The sequence below is a fragment of the Nycticebus coucang genome, chromosome X (genome assembly GCF_027406575.1).
Source record: "Nycticebus coucang isolate mNycCou1 chromosome X, mNycCou1.pri, whole genome shotgun sequence".
Lineage (NCBI taxonomy): Eukaryota > Metazoa > Chordata > Mammalia > Primates > Lorisidae > Nycticebus > Nycticebus coucang.
In genome coordinates, this window is record NC_069804.1 from 39,126,731 (window position 1) to 39,150,940 (window position 24,210).

The 24,210-nt window shown below is 41.6% G+C and overlaps 1 protein-coding gene and 1 pseudogene across 1 annotated transcript; both read left to right on the plus strand.

The window, feature by feature from the left end:
• Position 1: 1 nt before the first annotated feature.
• Positions 2 to 2,153, plus strand: LOC128576771 (heterogeneous nuclear ribonucleoprotein L-like; annotated as a pseudogene).
• A 1,662-nt stretch (positions 2,154 to 3,815) lies between these two features.
• On the plus strand, positions 3,816 to 4,265 carry LOC128578489 (huntingtin-interacting protein M). The gene has a single exon (XM_053581139.1). It carries the CDS (start codon positions 3,826 to 3,828, stop codon positions 4,198 to 4,200), a length of 375 nt encoding a protein of 124 aa, XP_053437114.1. The 5' UTR covers positions 3,816 to 3,825; the 3' UTR covers positions 4,201 to 4,265.
• Positions 4,266 to 24,210: the final 19,945 nt, after the last annotated feature.

Consider the following 24,210-nt stretch of genomic DNA (forward strand, 5'->3'; position numbering starts at 1 on the left):
CATGAGCACTCTCCCCCGCCCCTCCCCCGCCAGACCTGGGCGGGTGGGGCAGCGGCAGGAGCGCGAACCCATGAGCGGTAGCTAGCTTTGTCCTCTCTTGGGCGATGGATTCCGTACAATAACAATTCAATCTCTTTAACGTCCACTGTTGTCCATATGCAGAAATTCATTTACTTGAGGATATACCCCTAGAATTGGATATGTCCCCCATTTTTGTGGGCATTGAAAACAGGAAGACAGGTTTATGCGGAGAACTACGATGACCCGCACAAACCCCTGCCTCCCCGGTTGTCCACATCAGGGGCCTGATTGACAGTGTGGTAGAAGCTGACCTTGTGGAGGCTTTGCAGGTGTTTGGACCCATGAGCTATGTGGTGGTAATGCCTAAAAGACAAGCACTCATCTTACAAGGGTACATGTGAAATTTACTAAATGTAGAATATAAATGTCTTAACGCAATAACCAAGAAAATGCCGTGAAGGATATGTTAACCTGTTTGATGAAAATATTTCACATTGTATATAAAACCAGCACATTGTACCCCATGATTGCATTAATGTACACAGCTATGATTTAATAAAATAAAAAAAGAAAAGAAAAAGGCAAGCACTGGTGGAATTCAAAGATGTTTTGGGGGCTTGCAATGCCGTGAACTACGCAGCTGACAACCAAATCTATATGCTGGTCACCCAGCCTTCTAAACTATTCGACCAGCCAGAATATCTCTCACCCTGGGGACTTGGATGACTCCCGGAGAGTCAACAGTGTGCTTCTCTTTACCATCCTGAATCCTATCTACTCTATTACTACGGATGTTCTGTACACCATCCGTAATCCTTGTGTCCCTGTCCAGAGAATTGTCATTTTCTGGAAGAATGGAGTGCAGGCTATGGTGGAATTTGACTCTGTTCAAAGTGCCCAGCGGGCTAAGGCTTCACTCAATGGGGCTGACATCTATTCTGGCTGTTGCACTCTGAAGATTGAATATGGGAAGCCTACGCGCTTGAATGTGTTCAAGAATGATCAGGATACTTGGGATTACAAACCTCCAACCTCAGTGGACAAGGTGACCCTGGCAGCAACCCCAACAAATGCCAGAGGCAGCCCTCTCTCCTGGGAGACCATCCTGCAGAATATGGTAAAGGCAGGGAATTCCCTTCCTTGGACTCCCGTGGCTCATGTGCCCCTGCCCGCCGGCCACCAGCCGCCCGCCTCACAAATTCTCACCTGTCCTCCTTCTCTTTCCTTCCTACCCGCCAGGAGAGCCCCCACAGTGGGTACCACAGCCATTACCATGATGAGAGCTATGGGTCTCACCACCTCACTATGAAGGGAGAAGGATGGGTCTACCAGTGGGGGGTCACCGTCGGGGACCAACCCAATATGGCCCCCAGTACGGTCACGCCCCACCTCCTCCCCCACCATCCAAGTATGGCCCTCACGCTGACAGCCCTGTGCTTATGGTCTATGCCCTGGATCAAGATGAACTGTGACTGAGTTTTTAATGTTTTCTGCTTATATGGCAATGTGGAGAAGGTGAAATTCATGAAAAGCAAACCGGGGGCCGCCATGGTGGAAATGGCTGATGGCTATGCCGTTGACAGGGCCATTACCCTTTCTCTCAAGAAAGACCCTTGAACCTCAACTAGGGAATATATTTTACAAGATCTTCAGTGACTACAAATGACGAAATCTTGTAAAAAAACCGAACAACTTCATGTTCGGGGAGAAGCTGAAGGTCTGTGTCTCCAAGCAGCCAGCCATCGTGCCCGGTCAGTCATATGGGCTGGAAGAAGGTCTTGCAGTTACAAAGACTTTAGTGAATCTAGAAACAATAGGTTCTCCACCCAAATCAGGCGGCGAAGAACCACATCCAGCACCCAAGTAATGTGCTACACTTCTTCAACGCTCCGCTAGAGGTGACTGAGGAGAACTTTGAGATCTGCGGCGAGCTGGGGGTCAAGCGGCCAACTTCGGTACAAGTATTCTCAGGCTAAAGTGAACGCAGCTGCTCTGGGCTGCTACAGTGGGAATCGAAGAGCCATGCCCTTGAGACATTGGGCTTCCTGAACCACTACCAGATGAAAAGCCCAAACAGTACGTACCCTTACACTCTGAAGTGGTGTTTCTCCACCGCTCAGCCCGCCTCCTAATTCAGTGCCTAGAAAGAATCCCATCTGAGCAGGAAAACGTTTCTCTTTCCTTTATGCTGTTTTGTTTTTTCATTTTTTTTTCTCCAAAAGGTCTTGTATTCCTTTTTTTTAAATGCTAGGTTAGTAGAAGCTTAACCATAATGGAAACTCTGGAAGTCGGGGGTGGGTGGGGGGTAGGGTGGGTAGGGGAACTGATATCTCCCAAGATTAACCTTCATTTAAAAAAAAAATTATTGTACATGTGATTTTGTTTTTTCCTGTTCATACATTTGTGCTGCCCATGTACTCTTGGCATAGTTCACTAAAATTGTTTGGAAAATAAAATAAATAAATACATAAATAAAATCACCCCAGAAAATAACCAATGTCAGTGAAGATGTGGAGAAATGAGAATCTTCATGCATTGCTGGTAAGAATGTAAAACTGTACAGCCATTTTGGAAAACATTTTGGAAGTTCTTCAAAAGATTAAATATAGGGCTCTCATAAGATACAGTAATTCCATTCCTAGTTATGTACTCAAGACAAAAGAAAATATGTCCACATAAGAACTTATGTATGAATATTTATAGAAACATTATTCATAATAGCTAAGATGCTCAAACATGTCCTACCATTCAAGACAAAGAAAAGATGACTCTGAGGGCAGAACTTTGAACCAAAAGGCACAGTTATGGACCCTAGTGAAGTCTCAGTATTAAAGTGATTAGAGGGAGGAGTCTCAAGCCACAGAAGATTATTCCCAGGACTTGAAAACTAAAGGAGTTTTGTCTAGTTGGATTTGAAATTGCTTGGATTAGCTACCCTTTTCTTCCAATCACTTTCTCCCTTTAGAATAGGAAAGTTATTGGCTGTTAATGAACTGAAAACAAAGGTGAAACACAAAATTAGTGAAGAAGAAAATTAAATACAATAAAAGAAGCAACACCTTGGTGTATGGCTTCACATAGGAGAGCCAAGAAAGACATATCTGAGTTTGAACTGAGCAGGAAGTCGTCTCTTTGCTGGCTCTCACAGGTGAACCCATTAAGCATCGAGTGTCTTATTGTTACTCCCCAAATGATTAAAACATGTTTTTCAAACAGGGTAAAATAATGACAGTCATAAAAACATGAAATGAACGTATGTTAAAACAGAAAGACACTGTAACTGGTTCAAAAGAGAATCTAAAGAGCAGACACGGGACTATTCATTAGGAGTATTAAATCAATGTGTAAGTAGAGGCAAAACTAGTTTGATTACACCGTGTGAAGAAAGACCCTTGAAACTCAACTAGGGAATATATTTTACAAGATCTTCAGTGACTACAACTGACAAAAGGTTTAAAAGACCTCAAAGACAATACAAGGCTAGAAACTGGAGCAGTGTCCTAAAGACAGGGCAAAGTTTTCCATTAAAACATTTATTTCTACAGTGTTAAAGTCAAGTGGAAAGTTACAGTTCTGTCAAAAATGGGGCCAAGTTACCAGGCAACCAGTTTCCAGTCACAGACGTTTCTAGGCTGAGACTTGATCAGGGCTCCTTGGATACCAGTGACATCCCCCATGTCTCTGACGTCACAAAGGCAGCTAGCTCACTGACCAATGAGGTGCAAGGGAGGGGCATATAAGGCCGGCACCCAGCGCCTGAGTCTTCTGAGACCTAGTCCACCGGGGCAAGCAAGCAGAGCTGACATGGAGCCAAATCCAGCGAACAACATGGCAGAGAAGGCAAACCAGGAGACTTCTGATGGGCGTACCAATCAGACTCAAGACGCTTCTTCTAGAGAAGAGCTACAGATACCTGTGAGCTGCGTGGACCAACTTCTACAGGAGGAACAGTATGGACAATGTGTGAATTATTCCACATCAGATTTCCTCCTTGCCATGCTCGACTACTTAACTGACTACATCTTAGAAATGGTGGGCACCGAGGCCAGCAACAACTTAATGAACAACTCAGAAGGTGGAGAGAGAAGAGAATCGAACAACCGTGAGCCTTCTCGCTCCTCGATGGATAAGCCCTTCTCTCTGTTTGACGAGATGCCCGGAGCCAGGCGGACTGGATGAAGACTGAAATTCAGAAGCTGGAGGGAGTGAATCCTCCCAAGTGTCAGCTAGAGCCAAACAGCTCATAGCTGAAAATACCCTGCTGTTGTCATCAAAAAATACTATTAAAGGATGTAAATCCTTGATGATGGCTCTGATTCTTGTTATCTGTCGCTTTGGGAAGCAGGGGGCTATGGGGGAATGGGAGGGAGCAAATGGGAGAGAATGGGAGGAAGGGAATGGGAGGGAATGGGAGGAAATGGGAGGGAATGGGAGGGAATGAGGGAGGGAATGAGGGAGGGAATGGGAGGGAATGAGAGGAAGGGAGTGGGAGGGAATGGGAGGGAATGAGAGGGAGGGAGTGGGAGGGAATGGGAGGGAATGAGAAGGAGGGAATGGGAGGGAATGAGAAGGAGGAAATGGGAGGGAATGAGAGGGAGGGAGTGGGAGAGAATGGGAGGGAGTGGGAGGGAATGGGAGGGAATGAGGGAGGGAGTGGGAGGGAATGGGAGGTAGTAGGAGGGAGTGGGAGGGAATGAGAGGGAGGGAATGAGAGGGAGGGAGTGGGAGGGAATGAGAGGGAGGGAGTGGGAGGGAATGGGAGGGAACGAAGAGGAGGGAATGAGCGGGAGGGAATGAAAGGGAAACATCACATAGAGAGTTGGAGATAGAAGATATTGGGCAGTTGGGGGTGTTTGAATCAGTGATTTCAGAGGTGGTTTCCAATGGTGACATGAGGGCAGTATCCCTGGTGGGAGAAGCTCCCTGAGGGGCGGAGGAGGAGTTCTCTCATTATCTCTGAACAAGGAAGGCCTTGGGAGGCCAGGGACTTGACTAGGCCCTCCCAAGCATGAAGAAATCCCGGCTAGGAACTTCACTGGGGCGGAAGACCCTGACTTAGGTGCGGGCGGCTTCACTCATGGCGGGGAAGGATGAAAGTCGGATCGGGATGATGTACAAAGGCAGGGGGACAGGGGCCCACTGGCTGGCATTAGCTTACTGAGTGAGATATGGACTCAAACATGGGGATTGAGGAATGACGTGAAATCTTAAGGAAAAATACAAAATAGGGGTTATGGTCAGGTGTTATTTGTTTTCTTATTAATACACTGATTTCATAAAAAGACTTAAGACAGGGATTACTAATGAGGGCTGTGAATATAACTTTCTGGCCTACCTGGTCAGCACTGGTAAATCATAATACACAAAATGTATAATCTGGCCTAAGATAAGCAATTCAAAAGACTTTTAATCATTATTAATTATAAATAAATGGAATTTATTTAAAGATATTTCATTTAAAACACAAGTATCAAGTAATTTTCAGATGAAACACCTATTCATATTAATAATCATATACCAGATAGAGCAACAAGCGATTATCAGTGGCCAAGTATGTGCCTTGAGAGGGATAAGAAGAACCTGTGTGATCCTGTCCTAAGTGGGACTGAAAAGCACTTAGGACACTCTAATAACCTCCATGCTCTGTACTATGTTTACAAAGGTGTCACATCAAGTGTTACAGCAGTCTGTCCCCTAGCCTGTCAGTGCCCACATTAGAGGTGTTCACTGTTCCTTGTACTCTCAAGGGCCTCCCTGAGCTGCCTGCTGGCCTTTCAGAGGGGACTGTCCAAGGCTGCCTGGGGGAGTCTAGAGGCCTGAGTTCCAGACCCCAGTTCCCCTCTTTCTGGACACATGACTTTGGACCTTCATTGACTCCCTCTGAGGAGAATTCTTCATGTAACAATGGGGGTGATAAGAGTCCCTCCATCTTTGATTTTCCCAAAGATTAAGTTCCCTGTACCTATAAACTGCTGCCTCCCACAACAAGTGGTACAGAGGAACCCTTAACAAACAGCTGCCTCTGTCTCCCTCCTCTAGCCCCAGTGACACAGGCTTGCCTCCCCAGGGTGCAGCTGGGCCTTGTTCTCAGGTGACTGCTTGGCACTTGGGTAGTGAGAACCACAGCCTATCTGACCCTGTGCAGAGACAGGAGAGGGCTGGAAGAGGAAGAAGACAGGGCAGAGGGATGGACAAACTGTCCCTCACTCTGCTCCTCCTTCCTGGTGACTCATCCTCTCTCTGCCCCTGTCTAAGCAGAAGGAATCCCCCTGGACTTTGGCTAATCCACAGGAGTGTCTTGAGAATGAAGGAATAGTGTCAGGGTTGTTCTCAGGGCTTTTTAGAAGACATACTGTCCAAATCCAAGATGCCTTTCTTGCCACGTGATGCCCAGTGAACCTCATATCTCCAGATATCTCAATGTCAAGCTGCCTACCCACAAATGTGTGACCCCCTAAGGAGAGCTGTGAAGCCCTCCCAGGATTAGCCAAGGGGTGTCTTTCCCTTCTCTGTGCATCTGAGTAGCAAGCAGGGCTCTCCCCTGCAACTGCAGGTATAGTCCAAAAGAGAATTCAAAGAACAGACATAGAAACGTCAATCACACATATTTAAATAAATGCATAAATGAAGGCAAATGTGGTTTTAGTATGACATGAGAGGGGAAACAGATGGACCTCTACAGGGCAAGGCATGCAACAGGGGTATGTGTATCAGTTATGTTCGGCTTACAGAGGGGTGTAAATGTGCTTACAGGCAACACAAGGCTAGAATCAGAGAACCTGGTATGGTATCTTAAAGACAGGGCAGTGATTATATTGACACAAATTTTTGCTGGAAAGTTAAAGTCAAATAGAAAGTTAGCATTTTCTCAAAAAGAGAGTCCACATTAGGGTGATCAGATGCCTCCTATGGACATTTCTAGGCTGAGGCCTGATGAGGAGCCATGGATACCGATGACATCACAAAGATTAGGTGTCAAGGAGGCAGGCCCTGACCGACCAATGAGAGGCTGGAACACAGAAATACAATAAACAGCAATAAGCACTAGCATCCTCAGAGACTCTCACCAGCTGAAAGACCAAGCCCTGTTAACTGGTGCAAAATCCACCAAACATGCCTGGGAGAAAATGCAGAAGATGCTCCCGTAGGCACAGAAGGCAGACCCTCTCCCAGTCCAGGAGCCAAGAGCGGAGGTTTCCAGTTACCCGTGTAGAACACCTCCTGAGAGAGGGTGGGTATGCCCAGCGCCTGAGCTGGGCCGCACCAATTTTCCTTGCAGGCGTCCTCGAGTACCTGACCTCCAACATCCTGGAGCTGGCGGGCAAGGAGGCAGAAACCAACCGCAGGGTGCGCATCACCCCTGAGCACGTGGAGACAGCCCTGCACCTAGACCCGCAGCTCAGCTACCTCTTTAAGAATGGCACCCGTTCCCAGGTTGCGGAGAGGCCCCAACCCAGGAAAAAGTACTGGCGCCTGAGTCTCTGAGCCTGGCGGGACCCCAGCAGCAGCTTCATCCAGCTCCAAAACTACCACCGAAGAAGGATCCCAGGCTTCCTCCATGCTAATAAAGGGTTTAAATCCATGATAATGCTCGTGACTCCTTTCATTATCTGTCACTTAGGGTAGGAGGGATCTGTGAACCAACTGGGGCAGCCATCCCGCAGAGAGTTGGGGGTGGAAAGGCATGGTCGGCGGCGGAGGGGGAGCGAGGTGGGGCGGTGAAGGGGGGGGCGGGGGGTGTTTGAATCAGAGATTCAGAGGTGTACTTTCCAATGGTGACCTGAGGGCAGTGGCCCTGGTGGGAGAAGCTCCCTGAGGGGTGGGAGATAAACTTTCTCATTGTGTCTGAGCAAGGAAGGCCTTGGGAGGCCAGGGACATGCCTGGGCCCTCCCAAGCATGAAGAACTCCCAGCTAGGAACTTTAATGGGGTTGAAGACACTCACTTACTTGCGGACGGCTTCACTCATGGCGGAGAAGGATGAAAATCAGAGCTCGATGATGCAACAGAGGTGGGGGAACAGGGGCTCACTGGCTGGCATGAGCTTACTGAGATATGGGTTCCTACATGGGGATTGAGGAGTAATGTGAAATCTTAAGGAAATGGACAAAAAAGGGATTATGATCAGGTGTTATTTGTCTTCTTATTAATACACTGATTCCATAAAAGGACTTGAGATAGGAATTGCTGCTGATTGCTGTGAATATATCTTTCTGTCTTACCTTGCCAACACTGGTAAATCACAATAATACACAAAATGTATAATCTGGCCCAAGACAGATTCAAGATACTCCTAATGGTTATTAATTATAAATAAATGAAATTTCTTTTAAAGATATTTCATTTAAAACACAAGTATCAAGTAATTTTCAGATAAAACACCTATTCATATTAATAATCATATACCAGATAGAGCAACAAGCGATTATCAGTGGCCAAGTATATGCCTTGAGAGGGATAAGAAGAACCTGTGTGATCCTGTCCTAAAAGAGGGACTGAAAAGCACTTAGGACACTCCAATAACCTCCATGCTCTGTACTATTTACAAAGGTGTCACATCAAGTGTTACAGCAGTCTGTCCCCTAGCCTGTCAGTGCCCACATTAGAGGTGTTCACTGTTCCTTGTACTCTCAAGGGCCACCCTGAGCTGCCTGCTGGCCTTTCAGAGGGGACTGTCCAAGGCTGCCTGGGGGAGTCTAGAGGCCTGAGTTCCAGACCCCAGTTCCCCTCTTTTTGGACACATGACTTTGGACCTTCATTGACTCCCTCTGAGGAGACTTCTTCATGTAACAATGGGGGTGATAAGAGTCCCTCCATCTTTGATTTTCCCAAAGATTCAGTCCCCTGTGCCTGTAAACTGCTGCCCCCCCCCACAATGCGTGGCACAGAGGAACCCTTAACAACAGCTGCCTCTGTCCCCTCCTCCAACCCCAGTCACACAGGCTTGCCTCCTCAGGGTGCAGCTGGGCCTGGTTCTCAGGTGACTGCTGGACACTTGGGCACTGGCTGTGAGAACTGCAGCCTATCTGACCATCTGCAGAGGCAGGAGAGGGCCAGATGGGGAAGAAGAAAGTGCAGAGGGACGGGCAAACTGTCCCCACTCTGCTTTCCTGTCTGCTCCTCTCTGGTGACTCATCCTCTCTCTGCCCCTGTCTAAGGAGAAGGAATCGGCCTAGACTTTGGTTAATCCTCAGGAGTGTCTTGGGAATGAAGGAATAGTGTCTGCCTTGTTCTCAGGGCTTTTTGGAAGACGTGCTGTCCAAACTGAAGAAGGCTTTCTTGCCACATGATGCCCAGTGAACCTCATATCTCCAGATATCTCATCGTCAAGCTGCCCACCCAGAGATGTGTGACCCCGAAGGAGAGCTGTGAAGCCCTCCCAGGATTAGCCGAGGGGTGTCTGCCTCTTCTCTATGCATCTGAGTAGCAAGCAGGCTACAACCTGCGGTGCAGAATCACCTGCACCTGATCATTTGATGGTGACATCATCGACCCATTGACCCCTGAAGTGAAGCGTCTTCGTGTCCATGACTTGGTTTCTTATAGACCCCTGTCCTTCCGTCTAAAGTGGGTGCCTCTAACATGAGCAATGCCAGGCAATTGTTCGTTCAGATCTTGACATCTTGAATAAACAGCTGTGTGATGTTTAAAAGCTATTTTGGCTTGTGACTCTGGCTGGGAACACGAAACATAGACTCCTGGATACTTCATTGTAATGTACATCTGAGGAATTCATTCAAGGGCAGAATGCAGATTAGCCACATTGGGTTAGCAGTTCTGTGTGGGGAGGTGGTCACCTTACAGTCCATGTGCTCCTTGACGCTCATGGTCACTGTGTCCCTGTAAGAAGTCAGGCTTCCTGGGCTCTTTCAGACCCTCTGATGTGTGAGGTGGAGTTTGGAGGGTGAATGAGCCCAGGTTGACAAGCCGTCTGCAGACCCAGGGGGGCAGGGGAGAGTCAGCAGAGAGACACTGCCATCCCTCTAAGAATCGTGCTCAGCTGTGTTTGTGGGTCTCACAAGGAACATGGGGGCCAGGACCAGCAGAGCTTCAGCCTAATCCAGCCCCTGCCAAATCTCCCTGCCAGAGGACACAGGGAGGCAGAGAAGGAGATTCACTGCTGTGGGAAGGTATGAGGCAACCCAAGACCCACGTCTAGGCCTCGGAGGTGGGAGAGGAGTGGTGAGGAAGGGTTCCCCTTAGTGTGGACACTCTTGCCCTGTCAGAGTGGAAACCCTAAATCCCCAGTGAGTGAAGACAGAAGCTGGGGAGGGTGTGGCTGCCAAGCAGGCCTGTGATCACAGGCAGGGTCAGGGAAGGCCAGGATGAGACATGGGTCAACAGGGCGGGAAACATCAGGTGTGAGAAGAGATGAGACAATAGCTGAGCTGGGGTGGGGAACTTGGAGGGTAATGCCTGCTTGGTGCTGGCAGAACACACAGCCTGGTGAGGAGGCTGGCCTCCCCTAGGAGCATCCTTTCGGAACAGAGGAATTGTGAAGGCCCAGGCTCCTGGTCCCTGAATGTGTCAGGTACTGCAGGATGTGGCCACAGGGAGATGGCCTGTCTCTTTAGAAAGGGCCTTTGTTACTTCCAAAATCAGATTCTAAAAAGAGGGTTCCTGTTTTGAAAATCAAATGCATCGTTTCCCTAAAGCAAAAATTACAAATTAGTAGCTTACATGCCCAATCTGGGCAGCAGATGGGATCATTAGGACAACAGTGATGTTTTTCATAGAAATTTTATTGCCTGCCAACATTTAAAAATCTGGATGATTTTACCAGAATCCTTTGACGTCTGGATTTTGTTGGTAAATTAAAATGTCTGCACACCCTGGCAGCTAGAAGCAGATGAAGAGGATTAGCTGCAGCCCTACTAATACTGGGCTCCTCCTGTTTCCCACAGGAGACACCGCCCTGCCACCCTTTTCCATACTAACCCACTTAACTTATTTTCCATACTTTCATGGGTCTTAAAAATACCTGAGTTAGCTGTTTCCATCCATAATCACAATTTTATTTTTTTAAACAACTTTTAAAATAAGTTTTGCCTTTCAATGATACATCATAATAGGGCATACTTACACAGTCAACTGTGATATTTCAGTACTGGTATGTATGTTGTATAATGATCAGTCAGTGCAATTGCCGCTTCTATCAACTGAAACACTGCTCATTCCTTTGTGTTGAGAACTTTAAGTAGCTTTCTCTTTGGTACTTTGAAGTATACAATGCATTGTTTTTGACTATAGCTACCCTAGTGTGCAGTGGAACACCAGATCTTTTCCTTCTTATCTAACTGTATCTTTATACTCATGACCCTTCAGTTGTAAGGAGCAGCATGTGAAACTGGCATTAATCCAAGAGCTGCTCTTTAAGAGCCTTCATGAAACTAAAAGCTCTATCTCATAGCTAGGGCTCTAGAATAACTTGGTTCCTTGAAAGTAAAATCTAACAGAGAGCAATTAGCAATAGAGAAGCAGGTTAGATACTATGTTTATGAAACACTTGATCTCTGGAATAGAAGATGAAAGGGATTTGCCAACTCAGCTATGGAAGGGAGTCTTCATGCCATGAAGGGGAGAAATGGTGAAAGAAGAAGGAGGAGAACTGGATTTTGTTCTCCTGAAGGGTAGTTTCCTTGGGGTCCCAATAGCTTGCATGGATGTAAAATGGCCAGTTTGGACCAAATTATTTCAAAGGACTGCTGGAAGTGTCCAATTACATACTATGATATTTTCCCATGAAAAGTCTCTACTACCATAGATAAATGGGTCTGAGGGGACAGCAATTTTCTAGAGTCTCCAAGTTACATCCGAGACCACCAATGCACAATGATGTATCTGCTGTCCCAGGATCACACAACAAGTGGGCAGCACAGTGGAATGACAATCTGGCCCTCCTAACTTGTTGTTGAGGCTCTTTCCTTCATCCTGAAAATGGGACAGAAAGCTTTGAATATTCTCCTCTGTGAAAATGAAGCTCAAATCTTTAATGTTGAGGCATTAGGGTGTCTTGGATTTCCAGAAAAGCAGTCAACAACTCACTCTCAAAAGGTTTCACTTGTGTTTGTATTTGCTGATTGCCAGCCAGGAGAAAAGGGCTGAGGCTATAATACAGGCAGTTGCAAGTTTACTAACTAGATACGTTCTGTAGGTGTGTTCTGAAGTTGAACTTGTACATACATTGGAACAGCTACATGTACCTATTACCTGTAGTAGCCTCTGTTCATAAGTGCAAGTTATACGTAAGTCAGATGCTTGTAACTTATGGGACTGCCCATACAAGTCTTTGGACTTTTGCAAACCCAAGCATTGTTCTGCTGGACATATAGTGTTAAACTGTATCGTGAACACAAAACGCTTCTCAAGTAAGGTGTTCTGGAGATTTTGATTCTGTCCCCTGACAGTGTCTGAAACAGCTTACGTGATGATACAAAAAGTCTGTGCCCAGGAGCCTGTTCTTTGAGATACCTGAGGTACTGTTCTTTTCTGGGGGCTCTGAAACTGTCCTTGTTTTTAAAGACAAGATATCTGGCTTTAGCTAATTGTATGGTCTTCATGAAGCCATCAGTGTAAATCAAATGACAATCTGGAGGAGACAGAGACTGAAAAGGGTGTGCTTAAACTTACCACAAGTGAAATAATGTATAACTTTCACAAGTGAAAATCTTGTGGGTGGGCATAACAAGAATAAAGCAATTGACAGTAAAATTACTTTTTACCGTGATGTGCAAAAGAAGATTATAATGTAAAAAAAAATCTATAAGCTTTAGCATTTAGCCTATTTCAACAAAGTGTAGTATAGGTTCTAAACATCTATATTTTAATAAAACTCATTGAAGTATTAATCAGGTTCTCAAAAAAAACTAAAATATATTTATATGTATATGAAGTGGTTTTTGCAGTTATCTGGTCTAAGAAGTCTGAAATCCTTAAGGCAGATCAACAGGCTGGAAGGTCAGGCGAGACATTTAATTCCTTCTCAGAGAAACCTTAATTTTTGCTCTTAAGGCTTTCAACTAATTGGTTACAGTCTATCCATATTATTAAGTGTAATCTCCATTTCTTCTAGTGTACTGTTTGTAGATATTAATCGCATCTAAAAAGGACCTTCTCAACAACATCTGCACTAGTGTTTGAATAAACAACTTGGCACCATGGCCAAGCTAAGTTGGCACATAAAATTTATCCATCTCTACAGTCAGGTTTGAGGTATAGTCTCGGTTGGAGAACACTAATCTAGAAGATACTAGATATAAACTTAAAAAAGAAGTTTCTGACCAGACATTTAAAAGTAGAAACTGAGTATAGGACTGACAATATTATAGTTTTATTGCCTAGATCACCAGGGAAAGCCCCAGCATGACTCTGATAATTAAGCACATCATGGACAGTAAGGACACTGACCAATCCCTAGGAACTTCCTGTACATTAGAGAGCTTCTAAAATATTTATATCAACATTTTCTCTATTCATATTTCACCTTAGGAATTCTGAGCACCTTTTTAAATTTGACAATTGTGTCTGCCACTCATCAACATTAACATGTAAGATAAATTTAATTAACTCGAATACCTCTCTTTTTTATAAAATAATTTAATTAATTCGAATACCTCTCTTTTTTATAAAATAAAAGAAGAAATGCTTATGACTTGCCAGGGGTCCTGTGAGACATCTCCAAGGCAGTTTTAAGTGCACAAGATACCATAAGGCTTTTATGTTATTTCAATTTTTGTTTAGGTTTCAATTTTGGAAATGCTAGAATTAAAAATTGCCTGTACATGTGATCACTTAAGATAGAATCATGAGAGCCCAAGAACATTATCAACTATAGCTTGCCTATCTATTCATTCAGTGGAAAGACAATATTTAAATAAATGTAGAAGGGTCTTTAAGACTTTAGAAATGCAGAACATTTTTGTTCTTTTATTTTCAAGAGAAAAATAAATGGTAAGATGAAGTTAAAACACAGGGATATTCAGGTGAGAGAGAATAGCTGCTATTTGGGCAGAATATGTCATAAGGTTATGTGGTAGTCCGCAGTATGATCTATGAATGTTACTTTATATTTTGGAAGTAGGACTTTACAAGTGTGATTAAGTTATCAATATTGAGTTGGGGAGATTACCATAGATACTTTGGATTGGCCCAAAATGCATTAAAGTGTCCTTATAAGTGACATGCCGAGGAAAATGTTGACAACTAAAGCAGGATTGCGCACTGCTGGCTTTGAAGATGCACGAGTAAGTTGTGAGTCACAAATAATACAGCTCTAAAACTAGAAAGGGCAAGAAAATAGATTTTACCCTACAGCTTCCAAAATTAATGCAGCCTTATTGACACACTGATTTTAGCTCAGTGAAACTGATTTTGGATTTCCGATTTGTAAGAAAATAAATGTTTGTTGTTTTAAGCCACCGAGTTTAGGGTAGTTATTTACAGCCACTGTAGGAAACTAATAGAGAAAAATAATGTGCACAATGTGAGGCTGTTTAGCACACTGCTTGGGTGAAGCGTTCAACTACAACTTGAACTTTACCTTACAATTGAAAGCAGTGTAACCTAAACATTTGTACCCTCATATTAATTTGAAATAGTAAAAAGAAAGAACAACATTGCAGCCAAATGTAGGCTTTTTCACAAAGAATGAAGTAAATTCTGTTTTGTTTTTTTTTCCAATATAACGTTTGATTCTAAAGGACCCTCCATTTCTTTTTGAAAATCTTATGAACCAACTCATCAAAGCTAAACCAGATTTGGAAAAAAAATTAAATAATTTTATATTTCCTTTAAGATTTTTTTTTAAATGAATCTTCTATGGCTTTCTATGACCATTCAGGTTTTGTCCTTCAACATCCTATCTTATATTCTGAACCAATAAGTCACTGTACTCAAAAATAGAAATATTCTTGGTTTGGCTGTTAATCAAAACAAACAACTCATGTGTTATTATTTTGGGATTCCTAGTAGAATCTCAGTTATGTATATTAATTATAACTTTGAAGCAAAATCACATTTATTTCACTCAGAATGCAGACGTGAATAACTGTGGATTTTTTTCACCTCCACTTATATACCATCTCAATGTGGCCGACATGAACATGTTCATTGAAAAACCCCAAACTTTACCCCTTTTGGAGCATGTACAATAAGAAGAGAAATTATATAAAATTCAAATTATGCTTAGTCAACAATATTTTAATATTTTTTTCTTGATTTCTTTTTTTTATTTTTTGAGATTCATTGAGGGTACTAAGAATTAGATTACACTGATTACATTTGTTAGATAAAGTTCCGTTAGAATTGTGTCCTGCCCCCAAGGGGTATGCCATACACTATGACTCCCCCTCCCTCTCCCTCCTCCCCTCACACCACTTGCTTATTCCCATACCCCTCTTATATTAGCTCATCTAATGCTTTCATATTAGAATTGAGTACATTGGATTTTGCTTCTCCATTCTTGTGATGCTTTACTAAGAAGAATGTGTTTCACCTCCATCCAGGTTAATACAAACGATGTAAAGTCTCCATCATTTTTATTGACTGAATAGAATTCCACAATATACACATACCACAGCTTGTTAATTTATTCCTGGGTTGGTGGGCATTTAGGTTGTTTCCACATTTCAACAATTTGTAAATTAAGCTGCGATTAAACAGTCTAGTGCAAATTTCCTTATGATAAAAGGATTTTTTTTTTCTTCTGGGTATGTGTAGATGCCTAGTAATGGGATTACAGGATCAAATGGGAGGTCTATTTTGAGTTCTTTGAGTTCTTGAGTTCTTACACCAACAGTGTAAAAGTGTTCCCTTCTCTCCACGTTCATGCAAGTGTCTAAAGCTTTGAGACTTTCTGATGTGTGCTATTCTCACTGGGGTTAGGTGATATCTCAGGCTGGTTTTGATTTGAAATTTTCTAATGATTAGGGACAATGAGCATATTTTTATAAGTTTGTTAGACATTTGTCTGTCTTCTTTAGAGAAGGTTCTATTCATATCTTTTGCCCAGTGATATATGGGATTGTTGGCTCTTTTTATGTTAATTAATTTGAGTTCTCTGTAGATCTTAGTTATCAATCTTTTGTCCAATTCATAATAGGCAAATATCTTTTCCCATTCTGAAGGTTGTCTATTTGCTTTGGTTGTTGTTTCCTTAGCTGTACAGAAGCTTTTCAGTTTAATTAAATTCCATGTGTTTATTTTTGTTGTTGTTGCAATTGCCACATACGTTTTCCTCATAAAATCTTTCCTCAGGCAGATATCTTCAAGTGTTTTCCCCAGTTTCTTTGAGAATTTTTATTGTTTCATGCCTTAGATTTAGATCCTTTATCCATCTTGAGTCAATTTTAGTGAGTGGTGAGAGGTGTGGGTCCAGTTTCAGTCTTTTACATGTGGTTATCCAGTTCTCCCAGCACCATTTATTGAATAGGGATTCTTTTCCCCAGTGTATGTTCTTGTTTGATTTATCAAAGATCAGGTGGCTATAAGATGTTACTTTCATTTCCTGGTTTTCTATTTGATTCCAAACGTCAATGTCTCTATTTTTGTGCCAATACCATGCTGTTTTGATCACTATGGCATTGTAAGACAGCCTAAAGTCTGGTAGGGTGATGCCCCTGGCTTTATTTTTATTACTAAGAATTGCCTATACAGGATTTCTTTTGGCTCCATATAAAACAAATAATTATTTTTTCCAAATCCTAAAAGTATGATGATGGGGGGCAGCGCCTGTGGCTCAGTGAGTAGGGCGCCGGCCCCATATGCCGAGGGTGGCGGGTTCAAACCCAGCCCCGGCCAAACTGCAACAACAACAACAAAAACAAATAGCCAGACGTTGTGGCAGGCACCTGTAGTCCCAGCTGCTCGGGAGGCTGAGGCAAGAGAATCGTGTAAGCCCAAGAGTTAGAGGTTGCTGTGAGCCGTGTGACATCATGGCACTCTACCTGAGGGCGGTACAGTGAGACTCTGTCTCTACAAAAAAAAAAAGTATGATGATGGTATTTTAATGGGGATAACCTTGAATCTGTAGATTGCTTTGGGAAGCATAGACATTTTCACAATGTTGGTTCTTTCCAGCCATGAACATGGTATGTACTTACATTTGCTCATATCTTCTGCTATTTCTTTTCTTAGGGTTTTTTAATTTTCTTTGTAGTGGTCCTTCATCTCTTCTGTTAGGAATATTCCTAGGTATTTCATTTTTTTTTATTTTTAGCTACTTTGAAAGGAATTGTGTCCTTGATTAGCTTCTTATCTTGGCTGTTATTGGCATATACACAAGCTACTGCTTGGTGGACATTGATTTTATATCCTGAGACATTTGTGTATTTTTTGATCACTTCCAGGAGTCTTGTGGGTGAGTCTTGGGGGTTCTCTAAGTATAAGATCTTATCATCAGCAAAGAGAGAGAGAGCTTGACATACCATGCCCCCATTTCCATGCCCTTTATTTCCTTCTCTTGCCTGATTGTATTGGCTAGAACTTCCAGCACTATGTTGAATAGTCGTGGTGATAGAGAACAACCTTGTCTGGTTATTGTTCTAAGAAGAAAAGCTTTCAATTTTACTCCTTTCAATACAATATTAGCTGTGGGTTTGTCATAGATAGCTTTGATCAGATTAAGAAATTTTCCACCTATGCCTATATTCCTAAGTGTTCTAATTAGAAAAGGATGCTGAATTTTATTGAATGCTTCTTTTGCATCTATTAAGAGGATAATATGATCTGTGTTTTTGCTTCTGTTGATGTGGTGAATTATGTTCATAGATTTGCATCCCTGGGATGAAACCTTGATGGTGATGAATGATTTGTTTAAATGTGTAGCTGTGATCTGTTGGCTAGAATTTTTGCATCTATATTCCTTAGTGAAATTGGTCTGAAATTCTCCTTTTTAGTTGGGTCTTTTCCTGATTTTGTTATCAGGTTGATGTTTGCTTCATAGAACGTGTTGGGGAAGATTCCTTCCTTCTCAATTTTTGGACAAGTTTCTGCAGTGTGGGTATAAGGTCTTCTTTGAAGGATTGATAGAATTCTGGTGTGAAGCCATCTGGACCCAGGCATTTTTTGTTGGGAGACTTTTTATTATTTCTTTGATCTATGTTCTTGAAATTGGTGTGTTCAAGAGATTTATTTCTTCTTAAGTCTAGTGAGAGGGTGTGATTCCAGGTATTGGTATCTTTACTTCACATTACCAAATTTCTGGGCTGAGAATTTCTTGTAGTACTCAGAGATCATCTCTTGTATCTCTGTGGCATCTGTTGTAATTTTCCCTTTATCATTTCTGATTGAGGTAATTAGAGAATTTACTTTTCTGTTTCTAGTTAATCTGACCAAAGGTTTATTGATTTTATTTATTTTTTCCAAAACCAACTTTTTGTTTCATTAATTTTCTGAATAATTATTTTTATTTTTTTAATTTCTGATTTAAATTTGGTTAATTCTTTTTTTCTCTTGGGTTTTTTATTACATTTTTCTTCATTTTACAATTCCAAAATATGGTTCATAAATTTATTGATTTTTCTGTATTTTGAATGTAGTCATCTAATGTGATCAATGTCTCCTTTAAGAATGATTTTGCTATATGCCACAGGTTTTGGTAACTTGTGTCTTCATTGTTGTTATGTTTGACCAATTTAACAATTTCCTCTCTTTTTCCTGAATCCAACTATCATTCAGCATAAGGTTGTTTAATTTCCAATTCCTTGTGCAGGGATGGAAGTTTTTGTTGGAGTTGAGTTCCACCTTTATTGCTTGGTGGTCTGAGAAGATATGAGGTTTTCTTTCTTTCTTTCTTTCTTTCTTTCTTTCTTTCTTTCTTTCTTTCTTTCTTTCTTTCTTTCTTTCTTTCTTTCTTTCTTTCTTTCTATTGAGACAGAGTCTCACTTTGTCACCCTCGGTAGAGTGCTGTGTTGTCATAGATCACAGCAACCTCAAACTCTTGGGGTCAAGCGATTCTCATGCCTCAGCCTCCCTAGTAGCTGGGAGTACAGGCATCTGCCACAGTGCCCAGTTATTTTTAGAGACGAGTTCTCACTCTGGCTCAGGCAGGGGTCTTGAACCTGTGCGCTTAGGCAATCCACCCACCTCAGTCTCCCAAGTGCTGGGATTATAGGCATGAGCCATGGTGCCAGGCAAATAATTTCTATTGTTTTAATTTTGCTGAGGTTTGATTTGTATCCTAAGATGTGGTCTATTTTGGAGTACATACCATGGGCTAACAAGAAAAATGTATATTCCTTAGCTTTGGTACGGTGTATTCTGTATATGTCTATTAATCCCATTTGTTCTAGGGTCACATTTAAATTTTTGTATCTTTTTTTGTTTTCTGTTTAGAGGATATGTCCAATTCTGTCAGAGGGGTCTTAAAGTCCCTGGCTATTACCTTTTATGTGATATCATATTGCTCAGACCCATCAAGGTCTGTTTCATAAATCTAGGAGCATTTAAGTTGTGTGCCTCAATATTTAAAAGTGAAATGTCTTCTTCTTGTATTGTTCCTTTTGACACATTATACTTGACCAGTATAAAGTGTCTATCTTTGTCTTTCTTGACTTTAGTTGCTTTAAATCTGCTTGGATCTGATAATAAGATTATAACCCCTCCTTTCTTCTGATTTCTATTTGCTTAAAATACTGTTTTCCATCCCTTAACCATGAGTCTTGGTTTATCCTGCAAGACTATGTGTGTCTCCTGGAGACAGCATATGAATGGCTCGTGCTTTCTTTATAGAATCAGCCAGCCTGTGTCTCTTCAGTGGTGAATTCAATACACTGACATTTATTGAGAGAATTGATAAATTTGGTGGAGTTCTATTCATCTTATTTCGTGAGAGTCTGTTGTGTAGTTTCATCCTTTGCACCATTGTGGAAGCTAAATTTTGACTTTTAGTTTCTGGGTGTTTACTTTGTTGGTGGTCCTTTGTAATGGTTAGTGTTGAGAATAGGTCTAAGTATTTCCTGTAAAGCTGTTCTTATTATGCCAAATTTCCTCAGTGTTTGTATATCTGCAAATGATTTGATTTCTCCGTCAATCTTGATGGTTAGATCAGCAGGATACAGAATTCTGGGATGAAAATTATTTTGTTTAAGAATGTTGAAGGTGGATTACCATTCTCTTCTGGCTTGGAAGATTTCACTTGAAAAGTTTTCTGTTATCCTAATTGTCACGAACCACCACAGGGAAGGGGGGCAAACTAGACTGGAATTGGTGGGGATTGAGAAAAATACTGCACAACAGAAGACATAGAGATGAAAGATGGGATCAGGAGGTCTGACTGAACTGATGGCTGTAGCCATCCCCAAAGCACAAAATTAGCTTTATTTTATAGTATCTGTATAGGATTGTCTAGGGGCAAGTAAAGTAGGCAATATGGGGAAGTAGCATAAACAAAAGACACATTTTTGTTCTTATGGTATGATAGGAAAACGTAAATGACTTGAATAGAGACAAATTATGTTGTTAATGTTTCTATTCAACTTCATTAACATATGACAAGAAGTATGAAGGGAAAGATCACAAAGATCTCTGCATAGTTCTTAAAAATTAACTAGATGAAGAAAGAGTTATGTGACTTCTGGTAGGAAGAGCATGAAAGAAGGAATATGGTTGTTTTGGAAAAAGAGGAGAAGCAGTTGGGGGTTCATTCCCTGAATGTTCCCCAGGCTGTGGGGGCCCTGCAGCCTCGCAGCCCACCCTCCACACCTAATGGCTCTGCCGCTGTAGGACAGTTGGCACTTACTCCTGGCTGCTTTCAGATTTTTTTCTTTTGTCTTGACTTTGGACAGATTCGTTACAATGTGTCTTGGAGAAGCTCTGTTTAAGCTGAGATCACCTGGAGTTTGATATCTATCTGAAAGGAGTGGGTCTGGGTCTTTAGTAAACCCTGGGATGTTTTCATTTATGATACTCTCCAGTAGGTCTTCCATTACTTTGGGACAATCTTCTTCCCCTCAGCAATCCCTATTATTTGTATGTTTGAACATTTCATGGAGTCTCGTAGTTCTCTAAGTTCTTGTTCTGCTTTCTCTCTCTTCTTTTCTGCCTCTTTAACTGCCTGGTTAACTCTAAAACTTCATCCTCTAGCTCTGAGGTTCTTTTATCTCCATGGTCCTACCTATTTTTGGTTCTTTATACTGCATCTTTCCATTCCTTTATTGTCTCCTTCATTTCCTTAAGCTCTGCCATATCCTTTCTGTATTCTCCATATCTCTTGTCTGACTTTTGGTTCTGTCTTCCCATTTTCTAGTCCATTCCTTTTATTGTCTTTATCATCTGTATTTAAATTTCCTTTCTTTCAAATCCATTAAATCTTTATAGATGGAGTCTTCTGCAGTAGCCGCTTCATGGTCCCTTGGGGGAGTTGCTCTGTTTTGATTTTTCATGTTGCCCCAACTTCTCTGTTGGTTCCTCCTCATGTGCTCTTTCTTCTTGTTCACCTCTTTGTCCTTCTTTTTCCTTCTTGCTTCCTCCTTTGCTTTAGATTAACTTATCTCAGAGCTTAGATCTTCAAGTGGCCTCAGCCTGTGCAAAGTCAAACTCTTCCTCTTGGCCAAAAAAATAGGCCTCATTGCTCTAGATCAGGAACATTCTCTTTTTTCCCTTAGTCAACAAAACATACCGCATTATCTTGAGATCCGTAGTAGAGTTTCTTGCACTTATACAAATTATAACTTTTAGGCCAAGTCACCTCCATTTCACAGAGAAGACTAGGGGTCCAGAATTGTGTGATGTCTGTGATTTTATCAGACCTGCTAATGAAATACACCTAAGCTACCTCTATGCAACAACATACATGCCTTATATAACTTCTTAGTGTTGCAGAAATGAATATCTTCATAGCCAAACTCAAAGAATTCACCTCTTTGTAGCATATACAAATAATTAACACAAGTATATAAAGTAAAACTATGTTTAGTAATCATTATGTTAGTATTTTATCTCATGAGCTACTGATAAATAAACTACTTCCCCCTGAATCCTTGTTTCAGCATCTGCGTCTTTGGGAACCCAAACTTCTAAAATACCAGGCAAAGATCACGGGTGTGGCAGCAAACTAATCAAGCCATTCATTGAATATCCAATAACTCACTGTAATATCATCCAAGATTTTCAGTTTTCTAAAGATTTTAGAAATGTTATCAACTGACATATCTCAAAACCTCATTATCAGGGAAATACAAGTTTGTCAGAAAAATAACTCAATTGGTTAAATAAATCAGTTTATGACTTTTGAATCTTAAATTTTTAGTAGAAGTAATTCGAGTTCATTTGATAGGTGAAACTATATAAATTTAGTAAAAATGTCCCCAAGAAGCATGAAAATGTGTTTGTATTATACTCAACCCTGATAAGTTAGTGAAGATATAGTTGTTTTTATAAAACCTATTTAGGGTTCTCCAGAGAAACAGAACCAATAGGATGTGTGTATGTGTGTATGTGTGTGTGTGTATTTTATTATAGCAATGATTCTCAACCTTCCTAATGCCCCGACCTTTAATACAGTTCCTGTGAGAACTACTGTATTATAGAAATTGGCTTACTCAATTCTAATGACTAAGAATCCCATAAACTTCAAGCTGTAGAATCAAGAAATTATGGGGTATTTGTTATTCAGTCTGAGTCTGAAGGCCTGACAAGGGAGGGACGAGTAATTGTTTAAGTCTCAGTCTGAGTCCCGAGGCCCAAGGAGTGCTGATGTCTGAGGGTGGGAGATGATGGATGCTCCAGCTCAGAAAGAGTGAATTTGCCCTTCTTTCATCTTTTTGTTCTATTTAGGCCTTTAATGGATTTGATGAGGCCCATTCATGCTGGTGAGGGCCATCTGCTTTACTCAGTCCACCAATTCATATACTAATCTCTTCCACAAATGTTCACACAGACACATCCAGAAATGATGGTTTCCCAGCCACCTTGGCATCCTTTATCTTCGTTAAGTTGACACATAAAATTAACTATTATAAACCTCAAAATATTAAGCTAGCTTTATTTACTAATGAATTACTAAGTTATGTGATTTTACATTCTTAAAATGATTGTAAGTTGGTTTCTGGAAGAATAAAGAGTGTTTAAATCTAGCTTCATCTTGAGGAGGACCCCCAAGGCAACTGAAGCAACAGCAAAAATACATTACTGGGATGTGATCAAACTAAAAAGCATCTGTACAGCCAAGAACACAGTAAGGAAAGCAAGCAGACAGCCCTCAGAATGGGAGAAGATATTTGCAGGTTATGTCTCTGATAAAGATTTGATAACCAGAATCCACAGAGAACTCAAACATATTAGCAAGAAAAGAACAAGTGATCCTGTCTCATTATGGGCAAGAGATTTGAATAGAGACTTCTTTGAAGTAGACAGGCATATGGCCTACAGACACATGAAAAGAATGCTCATCATCCTTAATCATCAGAGAAATGCAAATCAAAACCACTTTGAGATATCATCTAACTCCAATAAGAGTAGCCCACATAACAAAATCCCAAAACTATAGATGTTGGCATGGATGTGGAGAAAAGAGAACACTTCTGCACTGCTCATGGGAATGCAAGCTAATACATTCCTTTTGGAAAGAAGTTTGGAGATCACTTAGGCATCTAAAAATAGACCTGCCATTCGATCCTGCAATTCCTCTACTAGGTATATATCCAGAAGACAAAAAAATCACTTTATAACAAAGATATTTGCACCGGAATGCTTATTGCAACCCAATTCATAATTGCTATGTCATGGAAGAAGCCCAAATGCCCATTGATCCACGAATGGATTAATAAACTGTGGTATATGTACACCATGGAATATTATGCAGCTTTAAAAAAGATGGAGACTTTACTTCTTTTATGGTTATATGGATGGAGCTGGAACATATTCTTCTTAGTAAAGTATCTCAAGAATGGAAGAAAAAATATCCAATATACTCAGCTCTGCTATGAAACCAATATATAATCAACCACACTTCCATAAGGAAGCTATAACTCAACTACAGCCCAAGAAGAAGGGGGAAGAGGAGGGGGAGGAGAGGAAATGGGGGAGAATGGGTGGAGGGAGGGCAATTGGTCAGACCACACTTATGGTATATTTTATAAGGGTACATGTCAAATCTACTAAGTGTAGAGTATAAATGTCATAACACAATAATTAAGAAAGTGTGGTGAAGGCTATGTTAACCAGTTTGCTGTATTTCAAATTATATATAAAA